This window comes from Zonotrichia leucophrys, chromosome 13 (genome assembly GCF_028769735.1).
Source record: "Zonotrichia leucophrys gambelii isolate GWCS_2022_RI chromosome 13, RI_Zleu_2.0, whole genome shotgun sequence".
Classification (NCBI taxonomy): Eukaryota; Metazoa; Chordata; class Aves; order Passeriformes; family Passerellidae; genus Zonotrichia; species Zonotrichia leucophrys.
The window spans coordinates 14526944-14541413 of record NC_088183.1 but is presented as its reverse complement, the minus strand read 5'-3'; the positions used below and the strand labels follow the sequence as shown (position 1 = coordinate 14541413).

Genomic DNA, 14470 nt, shown 5'->3' with positions numbered 1-14470 from the left:
TTAATATCCAAACTAACTCCTGGTTATTTAGCTTTCTGCTCAGATGGATGATTTCTATTTGACAGACAAATTATTGAAGTTTTTCATTTCTCTTCAAATGTAGAGTGCATGGGCATCTTTCTTCCTAAGTAACACCATTTTCCACTCCAGAAAACAGTTCCATTAAATACCATTTAATTAAATACAATTTAAATTCAGCAAAGAAACATTGTGTCTGTGCATCATCTCATATCTATTTTAACTGACCTCTGTAGAAGATAAATGGGCACCAAACCAGAAGTTCTAATGTGATTGTCCTTGCTCTACAAAAGCTGAAATGTCTCAAATCACCCTAAAAGAAAGTTTGACATTCACTCTGTCCATGAGAATTCTTCCCTGAACTGGCAAATCTCACCTTGGTAATTCACTAGATCCTTTCTGGACTCTCAATTCAATAACTCACATATGGTACTTCAAGTACCACAATAATTCAATACCATATGTGCTACTTTACAAAGCTTTTCTCTGAATCAAATTGCAGCTTTTATAACCATTTTCTTTTAAGCACTGGATCTTAATCAAAACACAATTGTCTTATCACTTCCACTTCTTTTTCATTAAGATTAAAGTTCAAAAAAGTCCATGAAGAAGCAAAGCAAAAGAAGAAGGTCCCAGTAATGGTAATTTTAGTCATATCTTAGTACATGAAATTAATAATACTTTTTAAAGCATGTTATGCATGATGATCTTGAAGCCCTTTAGCAATATTAGGAATTAATCAAGAATTAGTTAAAAGGAAGTGGTTAGTTCCGGTAAATATTTCCCTTCTTATTTTTAGGCTAAATTTTAATTGAAAAAAATAGTAATGCTATGTAGAATAAATGGTTATAACATTTTCAGTCACAAGAAATGTCAAAGTAATTAAAACACAGGTGCAGCGCTTTAATACATTTGCATTGCAACTCCCTAGAAGATCTTATATCAAGAAGTTACAAACAAAAATGCTTTTCTTCTAGAAAAGTGCAGTTGAAACTAGAAGTAATTCTCTTGCTACATAGCTCAGGAGTGATCATACCCAGGGTAAAAACTTTTCCTCTGTGGAACTTTCAATTTTCAGGTCTGAGAGTACTGACTTTAAAAGAAACTAATATGATTTTTGTACATAAGAGATATTTAAGAACTTAAGCTTCATACAAGTTGTTTATATTGTTTGTGACCTAAAAAATCCTTGGAGAAAGTACAGAAACAAGCACATCTAGCAGGAAATTGAGTCAAAATTCAATTGAAATGGTGGCTTCAAGAGTTGTTAACCTGAAGGCACAGTCATTTCTTCTTCATTGATTTGCTTTTCCCAGCTCCCACTTCTATTTACCAACATTGTCCAGGATGAATGCTGATCATTTTACTCATCTTGAAAGGAAAGAGTGGAAAGAGCTGACTTGAGAGACCAGCACAGAGAGATCAGGACTATCTAGGCAGAAATTTCAAAAACCCACTTCAAGGGCTGCCCCCTTCAGAACAGTCTCACAGGAAAGGACAACGTGATCTTACCTCTGCTCCTTTGTACCTCACTAAGTAACCCCTGTACCAATCTAAAAAGAAGAAAAATCACTTAGTATGACAAAAAACCCATGCATTACAAAGCACAAAATAAAGTAACGGGGTTTATTTCACATAAAAAATACTTAGCATGGTATTTGTAAAAATTAATAGTGACTTCAAACATACAGAGCTTCAAGTGAGAGCAGGGATTCTATTGAACATGACTTGCATATTATCAAATATGATTGTATTGTCTGCTTTCAAGCCTTGCACAGTAAGTACAGATAATTGTACACAGAATTTAACAGCCCATGTTCACATTGAAAAGGTAGAATAAGATATTTGTTTTGCAAAGTGATATGTGCACACCCCTAAATTGCATTAGCCAAAATCCCCCATGGTCCTGGGGAGCCCATGGAGCTCTTAGTGTTCCAGGCCCAGCATTAATCCAGTGCAGCACACGGTTGTTACAGATCCAATTTCCTTCAATGTTATCAGATTAAGTAATTTTTGTGCCATGAGAAACTATGGCTTTTGGACACAACCATAATAAGCAGCTTCTTGGTGTAAATGCAAATTGGAATGTCAAGAGAACTCAGAGCCATTATTGGGCTCATGTTGCATTGGTAACTAGAAAACCCTTCAGAAAGGCGGGAGGGCAGAACTGCAGCAGTGGTAAGTTAAAAATTCATTCAGGCTTTCTTCCAGCTATTCCACAGTTCAGCCTCAATAAACTACAAAAAACACAAAAAGCAGAGTTCAGCCTTACTAAATAAGATCAGGGGCTACACCCACTGTGCACACAGCCCACCATGAAAAATCACCTGCGCAGCAACAATGTTTAAGTCTGTTGAAAACTACATTTTTCATCCACAGAAAGAATCTAGGACCAAAAGCAGACATTCTCTAATTGTAATTTCATGAGCAGATATGATCTCTTTGCAATCACCCTTTCTCTCACAGGTATTGCGGCCATGCAATCAAAGCCTAAAGGAATAAAAATAAATCCCAAATGCCAAACAGCACAGTCAGAAAGGCAATGCTAAAAGTCAGAGGATGATTGCTTACCTCAGAGAAAGACTCAGGACAGATTTTTTAGGTTGTTCTGCAGTGGGATTATTTTCCCTTAGTGTTTTATCAACAATAAAATTCCATCTTACTGCTGAAACTGAATTATTTGCACACAGACTCAATTTACAACCAAGTGTGTAAAATTGGTTTCATCCCATTTGCTGTGACAGCACATATGTGTTCTGTGCATAAATTTTGTGCATGCAAAACCAACTAAAACAGGACATAAAAGGAGCACAGGAAGAATCCTGTCACTGTTGGTTACTTGCCAGCTGCAGCAGGCAGCATATTTTAAAGATATCAGATAAAAGATGAACTTCACTCCCACAATGAGAAGGATTCTCATTGACAAACATGTTTCATAAAGCAAGGCATGACAGATCATATCAAGGGCAGGAGGTTCAGAAAAGACTTTTAGATAAAAAATAATCCCATAAGATCAGCACTCCACTCACTAGGCTGGGCTGACAACAAAGGGACGCCAGGAATCCAAAGCCTGAAATGCAATTTCAGCAACTAACACACAACACAGGGATGAGGAGGTTCCTGATTTGTGTGTGTGTTTTGTTCTTGGTCAAAATGTTTAGAATGGAGGCTTGAAGAATTACTTTTTTTAGGAGAGGACATGAATCACTGTGACTCTGTTGACTTCTGAATGACACCGATGTTTCCACTGATGATTAAAAATATTGAATTAATCTTACAAACAGAAGAGAAATACTTGTGTTTTTGTGCTCCAGTATTTTGTTACATGGTTTTTCAGGTGCTCCTCCCTCAAATCCTTTGTTGTTTCCTGACAAAACAACCCAGAGCTCTGTAGGGTGGAACGGGCAGGGTTCAAACAGCCCCAAAGCCTTTGCAGCCTCGTGCCCACAGCACACCAGGTGTCCCAGCACTGAGCTGCCTCTGCCACTGTGCCCTGCAGCCACTGGCCTCTCTCTAACACAACTGCAGTCAGTATAACACACGTTCTATCAACAGAAGTGGGTTGAAGAAGTTAATTTTGTAATATATTTTTCAAAACTTTAAGCAATTTGTAAATTTTTTTAAAACTCTTGATGTGGTCAAATAGAAAATAAATCACTCTTGCAGTGCCATTTGCAGGTACATAACTGCTGAATTAGTAATAATAACTCCACTCTCCTTGCTTTAATTATGATGTTCCCATTTTACTAATGGAGCCTCAGCAGCTCTGTCAGACTTACAGAGAATCAGTGGGATTGGTAGATACTGACTGTTCATCATGCACAACTTGTGCTTGTCCATCATGGCATTCTGCTGCTTAACATGTTCAGTATTTTAGATGGCTTTCAGAACTGTTTCTGTCATGCTGACACTCAGATTTCTTTAACTGGGTCTCCTCATTATTCAACAGGATGATGAGGGTGCTCAATATCTCCTAGCAACAAATATTTAGTTTAGAGGCTAAAAGTGTACTCCTTTAAACCTTAAATCAAATTTAATGTAACTCCCCTGAGGTGTATCACAAGCTGGCAGAAACTTCACAAACTCTACATTCACCTTGATGACTTCCTCATTTGGTAAAGGCATCCCTAAAAACCACTTGTACTGTAATATGTCTAATTTTGGCTCTTCAGAAAAGATTAGGTTCTTCCTCAAAATACAACACACCACCAAAAACAAGGGCATTAGAAAGCTAGTGATGTAGTACAGGGAACTGCTGTGAGGTGAAAGGATTGTGCTGTTCACAAAGAGATGGAAAATGTGACTTACCTTCACAGGACTCCAGGATATGCACCACATCACCAACCTGCAGAGATAGCTGTGGTGCCCCTGTGCCTTTGAAATTGTATATAGCTGGAAAATTAAAGATGAAAACAACATTTTTCAATACAGCCACAGAGCACAATGAAACTGAGATCCACACGTGGTTATTAAGGTTTGGATACTGGGATCAATACACCAGGCTAGACAAACACAACTATAATTCTATCAAGGAGCTCCATTTGTCAGCATTAAATAATCTCTTTTCTCATGAGAATGGAAAGGTGGTGCAAGGGGCCGGTGCTGAAAGCAAAAACCAAACAAAAGAACCCCCCAGAAAAGTCAGCAAGAACAGGGACACCAGCTATTGATCAGCACTGCTGTGCACAGGATTTAGGAGCCCTGTTTAGATGCAGGTCTTTGATAAATACACAGGCACAATACTGGAGAATTGTTTATCTACTGGGCCAAGGATTTAAGCACACAGTTTATAGAAATTTATTGCTACGCTGGTAGGAAAGGTCACAGAGATGCTTGTGAAAACTGAATTTACTGAATTCTTTCCTGGGTTTAGATGCTTTAATTTAACATGAACCTGTGTTTCATATGGTAACAGAACTGAGGTTCATAATTTTCTGTATTCTCTGTATGACTCTGAAAGGAACACAGGAGCAGTGGATTTTGAAAATGTCCTAATCAGAAACTTATCTATATGTGGTTAAGAAACACCAGCATTTCAGAGAGAACTCAAGAAAACGAGCTCTTCACCAGTTATGTTCCAGAGCTACAGGATGTGGGCTCCTATGGTAACCATGCCTCTGTAAGCTTTTTTCTTCACAGGCTTGGTAAAAAACTCCTACAACAGCATTAGTGCAGGAGAGCTGATTGAAGCTGCAGTCACAGAGGGAAAGTGACTGAAATACAAATATCTGAAACCCCAATTCAGGTGTGCAGAGGGGAACAGCTGCTGAAGGTGAGCCCTGGTGTGCAGGAAAGGTTTTGGGGAGCAGAACCCAACAGTGCCCCCAGCAGCCAAACCTGAAGGGTTTTGGATGAGGGAAAGCTGATCTATAAATCAGTTCACCTTCAGCACCTCCCTGCATTCCTTTTGCTCCCCTCTCCAGGTTTCTAAAGCAGGACATTCATCTTTGCTAGTCCAACATGTATAATGATGCATTTCATTTAAACATTTTACTTGTTTTACTTAAATTATTAAAGTCCCAAAATAAATTGCCTTCCAGGAAAATGCCTGAAGTGGGAGTGTAGAGCTAAATAGATTCATCCTCTTCATTTTACAAGTACTCCATAAATTATGTGTCTTGTCTCTTTTGCCATAATTTTGTTATCTTTCTGGAACAGAAATTAGAAGGAATTTCAGATTGAGGAGGCTTATTGAACCAAGAATAAATTCTTGGTTTTTTTGACATAAAGAAGTTCTCAGCAGCTCCTTCTCCTGAGAGAGGAGAGCAAGGCTTGAATCATTCAACATATGGGGAGAAATAAGAGAATTATAACTTTGAAGTGAGACTCTGCTGCTCAGATTCAGCCATTTATTCAAAAGAACATTGAAAACAGTTCCTCAGAGCTGCCTTAGCCCAACACAAAATTGAGTTTATTTGGTGTAGTACATGTGTAATTCTATTCTGACTGGTCTTTTTTCCAGAAGGGGAGGGTGACAAACAACCCTGCAAAGTTGTGATGACATTTGAGGATACACTTCCCTGGAGTGTTTGGGAAGTGGGGGGATCTGGGGGCATTCCCTTGCTCTTGTCCCATCTTCCTGAAAAGTTCATGGAGATCAAGATTGCTATTTACCAGTAAATACTTTAGATGTCAAAATATGCACTGCTCTACTTAGTTGTAGCTGTCTCAAAATACAGATGCAAATGTCTGAGTCATTTATTTACACTGCATTTCAGTTTTGCTCTCCTAAGACTTCATTAATAGCCCTGAATGTTTTGAAAGGTGCAGCAACAAGCTGGCAAAGGAAGTGGCTGTATAGCTTAGAGATTTCTAAATGAGTAAGTGGAAACTTAACAAGAGATCTCTTACTGCAGAACTTGGATTGTTTGGTAGGATGAGTTTAAAAATCCCTGTACAAAGTTTTGGGCTATAGACTTATCTACCAAACCACCTTGCAAAAAATGTAACAAATAACACCAGCAGCTACATCCATCTTATCTACAGCACCAAAGAGCTTGATCATCACACCTGCTTTTCTTTTAGCTGTTAACTGTGAATAAAAGTTTGACTATTCTATCCAGTTATTATGTTTTCTGTCAGGTGTAAATGATGTAATTTCCGTTACAAACTATTTGTGAGTGTCACCTCAGAGCTCACCAGCCAAAAGCAGGGTTCCCTTTCCTCCTCCCTCTTACAAGATCCTCAGGGTTGTTGTGTGCACAAACACATTTAACTCATTATTCTCTTCAAAAACAGTGCATGAAAATCCCATGAGGAATTCCAGGTTTTTGGTGGGATACAACGGGTTGTTGGCTTTTTTAAAAATAAACTCTCCAGTGAGTGGAAATAAAAGCCCTTTGAAATCACTCTGAAGACCTCTCCTACTCCTCCTCTCCCTGGCATCCTGCATCCCAACCATAAATACAAAATGAGTCAGCAGCCCCCAGGCACAGAAATGACCCAGCATTCACATCAAATCCCAACAGCAATCAGTGACCTCAGGAGCTGCTGAAGCCATGGCAATAAGATCAGAGGGAGATCTGGGTGGCAGCTGCCCTCCCCAGCCCAGGCTGAGGTGTCCCCAGCAGCAGTGAATCTGCACACGGGTGCTGCAGGATTCCCCCAGGATGGCAGAGAATGCCCAGAAACTCCAATTTTACAGCAGTGTTCCTAAACAGGGACCTTACAGCTCACTGACAACACAATTGGAAGATTTTCACCTAATGAGCAAAGAAGGAAAACCATCTCCAGAGCTCACCATAACCTGTGTGGTGATTTGATGGCACACACACAGCTCAGCCAACAAAGAGCCCAGTGCAAGCCCCTAGGATTCTGAGCTCCCTGGGAAGCAGAGCTGAAGGCCAGCACACCACAACACCAATATTCCTCAGGGATCAGGGGGAAATGCCAGCTCAGAGTGCTGACAGAGCCAGCCTTCAAAGGGAGCCCTGTTCCAGCCCAGGTGGCTTTGAATGGTCCCTCAGGGGTGGGAGCAGTTCCCATCGTGTCCAGGAGAAGTTCCCAGAGGATCCTTTCCTGCCCAGCCAAACACAACCTGCTGCAAACACCATCAGCACTTCTGGGGGTTTTGTGTCACCCAAAGACATCTACCAGTGTCCATCTCAGCAGGAAACACTGAGGGAAATCCTTCTGTTTCCATTGAGCTCCTCCCCACCTACTGCAGCCAGAGCTGCTGGGTCTGATACGCATTCTCCTCACCAGATAAATATGTGAGTGCACTCCTGTACACGTGGTTATGGAGACAGAAAACTGTTAACCTGCCCTAATTTAAATTACATGACCTCCTCAAATTAGAAAATGGCCAGCAGAAAAAAGAAAAACCTACCCCAAACCCCCTCATACTGTAGACCTTGTTAGGGAGTTTTTACACACAAAACACTCTAGAAGAGCCACAATATTCCAGGTAACAGAACCCCTTCCTCAAGAAAATACATTTCCTCAGAGTTAAAGACCCATATTTTTTTCCATTTACATGATTAACCTCTAAGCTACTGCAAGATGGGAACCGTAAATGAGGAAAATCCCACAACCTGCAACACTGAAGCCATTTATTTTATTATCACGTGCAGTCCCTGTCCTGACCTTAATGAAGAATACAAGCATTACATTGTTTCATTTTGAGACTCACCTTTCTGTCACAAGCCGTGTTACAAGTTGTTTTCCTTGGCTACTTTTCCACTCTTACACAGAATTTGAATAAAATAAAATTCTAAGGTATTGCAGAACCAGCTCCTAATTTCACTTTACCACAACAGAAGGACAATTTGGTATGATTCTGATGCAGTAACTCATGATGTGTTCTGCACATTCAAAAAACTGCTAATTAACAGGCTCAGCAAGCACCCTGTTTTATTTTTTAAGTATGCAGCTCCACTTTTATAAGTAGCCAAGCACCCATAAAAGAACAGTTCTTAGTGTCCAGTTACCATTTTCTTCCCATGAGAACAGGGTGAAATTATTCAGCAAGGAGACAGATAAACTCCAGGTGAAAATATTATACAATTCTAACAGCATTTCTTGACTTCTGGAAAAAACGTGTTCCAGTATTCCAAGTTAAGGATGTCTCCTAAAACCTCACAGAGCAAGTGTGCCTGAATGTTCAGAATGTGGACACAGCTCTGAGACAGGTCAGAAATTTGTCCTAAACCTCTGGGGTGGTTAGAAGCTGATTAATTCATTGCAAATCATGCTCAAAGGGTAACTCTGCAGTTCCCAGGTAATGAGAGAAAACAACTGAATACAGATTTCCTTCCCTGCTCACCCATGGGGCCAGATGGAGGTTTTAGCTGACCTGAGCCATTTATTTTCCTTCTTAAACACGATAAAGCCAAGATGAATTACAAGAACCAGGAAGCTCTAACATACCAAACTCATATAAAGATATTGTCTCTGACTCTGTCTTCTCAGATAAAATTGCAGCAGAGCCATTTTTCTTAGAACTCTTCATGAAGAACAGGGCATTTAGCTCTGATTTTTCCTTTTCATGAAGGACCATGGATAAAAATATTTCCCCAGCTTTTGCTGTTTCCTAAGGAGCTGGAACAGTTTATTGGGTTCAGGAGGAGTATTTCATGGAGGAAACCTGCCCTGAACAAAGCTCTGCTCCCTTACACCTCAACCTATTCAGGTTTCAGAGATGTAGAATAATTTCAGAGGATTTCAGCAGAAGAAATCAGACAAGCCAGTCTCAGCCCTGTGTACTCAGGCTGAGCAGGTGCTTTTCTACATCTTCAAAGAAGTCACCCACTCTTTCCCATAATTTTGCTTCAAAAGGAGACATATTCATTTTCAGATTCAGCAGAACAGGAGTAAATCTGATTCTTGAGTTTAGAATGTTAACAATTCACCAGTTTGTGACTTTGCTCAAAGTCTGATAACTGGCAAAGACTTTCCATCAGGAAACTGCCACCCAAAGCAGTGCCATGACTATTCCATCCTGTCCTGTCCACAGGAATAACACAAATTTGTCCTGGGAATGCTGCAAGACTAAGAGCAGATTTCATGTGCAAAAATCAGGATTGTATTTTCCTCGTGCATAGCTGAGTACCTGCTACCTGGACTACTCCATTTTTAGTTAAGTAAAGCCCAAAAGTGGGCACAAGAGACTGCAATTTACCATGACCAAGGGATGGTGAGATCCTCCAGATCCACCCTGCAGTGTGCTCTGCTCATCCAGAGCATCATGGGCTCAATATTCTCAAACTGAAACTCTGCTCATCAGCAGAAACTGAAGGCATCAGGCACACTTCTAAAAAGAGACTTGAAAATTCAACATGAGGTTTGTAATCAGAGACTTAAACCCAAAGATTTTGAAAGACACACAAGACAAAATCGCCCTATATGTTCAAAAAGCTTCTGGTGTGAATTATTCCAAAAGCTCATGAATTTTCACAGAACTTATGACTCAGAAGATTCAGTTTGCCCATTTTTCTTATTTCCCTCAGACACAAGAGGCATGCTTACAAAAGACTGAAAATTCAAAACCCTCTTTATTTGTGACCATAGTTTTCAACAGCCCTTGTTCAAGGCCTCACTATTCCATGAGTTTCATTTACTTGAAATTTGGCAACCACACTATTTTCCTGACAATATCTAAGAATATAAATTTATTTAAGTTCTGGGAGAGGAGTGCCAGTGATGGTGGTATATACTTGTTTGGGTTGGTTTGATTGTTTTAATTATTCTGAGTGCAAGAGTCTCCCATTTTTTCTCACCAACATATATAATGAAATACATTTGGTTTCCAAGATAGAGCAAAATAAACGGTGAGCCACCAGTTTGGCTAAGAAAGGGTATAAGCTAAATGTTGTTGAATTTATGCTCACCTATTAAATTCTAGCAATTGCGCAAAAACAGAGACAGAATGCTCTAACTGAAAAAAACCTACCATAAACGACATGTATGCCCACTTCCATTACTATTCTAATCTTGTGGGGAAGTCCATTTTGATTTTTGTTTATTTTGATTTGTGACACACTAAACCACAGACACCACTACAGCTGTGATGTTTGCATACAAATATAAGGAGTGTTATAAGGTGTTTGATGGAAAACCTTTTTTTAGCCCAGGACATGGATTTGGGGCCAGCATTCTCACCCACTGCAGGTGCCCAGGTTGTCTCTTACACCCAGCTCTGCTACAGTGAGAGCAGCAGGGCAGCTACCGAGGGGAAAGGAAACAGCAGCAGGGCTGCAGTGCCAGTTCTTCCCAGTGACCCACTCTAGAGTAAATTGCATTGTTCTGGACATGAAAACAAACATTGCTGGACTGCCATTAGTTTTTGAAAGATTGTGTTTCACAAGGTGGTTTTTTGCTGCGTGAGGTTTGCTGTACCTTTCAAATACCACAGAGACTACTACAAGTGCAAAAATTATATGCTTTCTACTATTTGTAAAATTGAAACAGAAAATTGACACCTTTTATTTTGTAACGTAAACCGCCACAAGAACAGGCTACTTCCATTTCGCAGTTCTGCTACTGCTGGCCATGGACATTGAACACCATGTTATTTTCTTCTTGTTAATTTCTTGGTGTTGCATTTTATTTCATGAAGCCAGTTGGGTTTTTAATGCATATCACAAAAAACTATGGCCTACATAAAATGTAATTCTTTTGGAAGCATTTAGAAGGTTAATAACTAAGTACTAACATGCATCTTTCAAGTGCTTTAGCTTTGATTCCTACTTGTTTAAGGCTTTTTAAAAGCAGCAATTCCGTCTTTAATACAAATTAACATAATTCATTTTAAGATTACTTTCCTTCCAAAAAGTACAACTTACCAACTCAGACCCAGATTCTTTCTGTAGCACTGACCATAAGTGACAATTTTGCAGAAGCAGCTGTAGGATTCCCCTTCCCCTACATTTGTTCCCCATAATTCTGGCCATTGTACATTATACAGCACATTAATTGCTCAGTCTGCTTCTAGCACACAAAGGTGGGAAAAGCTGCATTGCTGTCAAAGTGGAAAGCTGACTCTAGAGTTCTTCATTCTGTTGGACAAATCAAAACTTTGTACAAATTTGATCCTTTAGTTGCTCCCTGCTTGTGAAGGGGACGGCGCTAACCCATCACAGCAGAGACAACACCTGCCCACATCCTGCCTGGAGAACACCAAGACAACGCTCAAATGGCAGCTCCACGAGCCACTTACCCACGCCACTCTTGTCTGTCCTGTGCCACCTTGCCATGGCAGTGAATCCAGGGGCTGCCAGGGATGGGCAGAGCCTTCTCTGGGGTGCAGAGCTTGGGGGGGACCAGGCAGGCCCCGGAAGCGCCGCGGGCCCGGGACGAGCAGGCGGCGGCGAGGGCTCGGTGAGATCTGCTGCCTCTCCGAGCTTCCTTCCTCTTTTCTCAGCTCTGATACCCTGCCCTGTCATGGGGGAGGGGAATCCCAGCCTGGCTGCTTCTCTTGCACCGTGGCAGCTGTGAGCACACAAGCACAAAAGGACCAGAGCCATGCCAGGACCGTGTGGCACCACCCCTGGGCTTAGGCTGGCTGCAGTGACGATCTCTGACCATGGCTTAGGTCAGTGCTGGACACCAAACCAGCACCAGGCTGGAAAGGGTTGACTTCAGAGATGCTACATCTTAAAAACTGTTCTTAAGGACTTATTGTCAATAAAAAACTGCCAAAACCAATTTTTAGTATATTTCCATAGGCTGCTGTGGGAGCCAGCTTGGGTGAGGACATCTTGGACATCTTCAGGTTGGCTGCAGTGACCGTCTCTGACCATGGCTTAGGTCAGTGCTGGACACCAGACCAGGACCAGGCTGGAAAGTTTTGATTTCAGAGGATGCTACATCTTAGAAATTCCACTCTTTTAACCCGTCCTCAGACTTGGATTTGAACTTTTCATGTCACCTCTCCAAAAAGAAACTGTGAAGACAAAGCCACATTTCAAACCACACCCATTCTTTTAAATTTCTATCATTTTATGTTTGCAGGAAGTAGGAGACTCTTCTCCAAACAAAGCAGTACTTTCTTGAAGACTTATTGTCAATTCAAAATTCCCAAAAGTAATTTTTAGTATATTTCCATAGGCTGCTTGGGTGAGGACATCTTGGACGTGCAAAAGACCAAGCCAAGCCTTTTAGAACATGAATTAAGGACAATATACTGAATTGAAGGCACTATGTCACCTTAAAGCATCAAGTCTGTGCTTTACTCATAGTTTCAAGTTAAATAAACCTCAAATGAAATCCTTACAAGATTTACTATTTGTTTGATCTTCTGCTTAGTACAACAAATGCAGTTGACAGTCCTGTCCTCTGGATATTCCACTGCAGTTTAGCAATCACTGTTTATCTAAACTGTTTAACACTGCCATGCTACATCCTTCTCCTGATTTTTGATAACCATCTCCTCTGGTTTTGATAACATGACATTATTTCTTGATTTTAACTAGCAATCACATGGAGCAGACTGCCAGTCTCTCTCCTTGCATGTGGAATTTTGATATATATTTCTACAGGAAAACCACTTTAACCTTTACCACAGATTTGCTTGAATTGGTCTAATCTTAACCATACTAGCTTAGAAAAGGATTTAGCTCTTTATTCTCCCCTAAAATGACATTGAAAGTCATGTTATGTTTACTAAAGTTGGCTAAATTTCCCGCAGCTCCCATTATCTCCATTTACAGACAACAAGCCTCATCTAAAAGTTCTTAATCTTTTCTGTCCCTGGAAAATCCACTTTATACTGTTATTCTGTCAAAAACAGATCTTGAGGCAGAACGATTCCTTTTAGATTATTCTGGGTTGAGTAGTAACTTTCTAACCAGTGGTAATTATCTTCCTCACTCCTCCCAATCCCTGTTGCAGCAAATCCCTTCTTCCCATGCACTACTTGGCCTAAAGGTTGCCTTGTTTTTATTTTCTTGTTCTACCTTGCTCTCCCTTATTACGTTTCCCTGTAAAGCAACAGCCCAGAGGAAAACTGCTCCTTTCTAGCACTCATTTACAAATCTGCTTCTCTAATATACCTAGTTAATACTATTTTCTTTTGAAAGTCAATTATCTAAAATAAAGACATTTCACCTGCAAACTGGGATCAATTTGCAACACTTTTCTGATGGCCTGACGGGATTCTGCAGGACTGGGCTCTGGCCAGAGCTCACATCCCTTCTTTTACCCTCTGGAGTCACCCCAAAAGTCAACTCAAAGGCCAAAACTCCCACAGGAATTGCTCCCACTGCCATCCCCTTCCCCACCCAGCTCTCAGCACTGCACAGCTGCTGGAGCTTCCTCTGGACAGACTCCCATGATGATGCTTCTGCAGCCCGTGGAACCCACTGCCACTTCATCTCACTCAGCTCCCACCTTGTCTGAAAAATTCCTGCCTCTAACTCCTAATGAATGGATTGGGGAGCCAAATCCTTCCTTAGCTGCAGGAGGAAAGGGCATCAGAGCCAAGTACACAGCAACCCCAAAATCCTGTTCTTACAGCAGAGAACAAACCCCAGCACTGGTCTAAGGAATTAAGGTGTGCAATAGTTACATCCTTCATCCGTGGAGGTTTTTATTTCAAGTTGGTTTATTTGTGCAGTTACTTCCACACAAAACAGTGGGCAGAGTCATCACCCTCACATACCTCACCAATTCTTCCTTAAGTCTTTTTCAGGACAGAAAGTTTTCTAAGGAAAATAGAAAATTCCTTGTTTCCTCCCTGAAAGTTGAAACTCTGTTGAGGAAGCTCACAATAAAAACTTACCTTACTTTTTGGGGATGGGGGACAAGCAGAAGAGAGACAGTGCTTGCTTCCTTCAATGTTGCTATCAGTTCCAGAAAACAAGACCTTGTAAGATGATGAGTAGCTAGCTACCCATTTTTCAGCCAAGCTAATTTCCATTATAAAGAATTTGAGCAGAACACAGAAGCTGCATTTAACTGCCTCTAAATTCTATTCTATGCCAGGATCTGTGAGCACAGTTGCAGAAAGCAACTG

The 14470-nt window shown here is 40.7% G+C and overlaps 1 protein-coding gene across 1 annotated transcript in view; it reads right to left on the bottom strand.

Annotated features, from left to right (window-relative positions):
* The window catches only part of DOCK2 (dedicator of cytokinesis 2), a 160595-nt gene extending 148786 nt beyond the window's left edge, over positions 1 to 11809 (bottom strand). The window contains exons 1-3 of the mRNA XM_064724696.1: positions 11675 to 11809; positions 4327 to 4410; positions 1531 to 1571 (exon numbers count right to left, since the gene is read on the bottom strand). Of these exons, the coding sequence (XP_064580766.1) occupies positions 1531 to 1571; positions 4327 to 4410; positions 11675 to 11711 (162 nt within the window). The 5' untranslated portion in view covers positions 11712 to 11809. The remainder of the gene's footprint in view (positions 1 to 1530; positions 1572 to 4326; positions 4411 to 11674) is intronic.
* Between the last annotated feature and the right edge of the window lie 2661 nt (positions 11810 to 14470).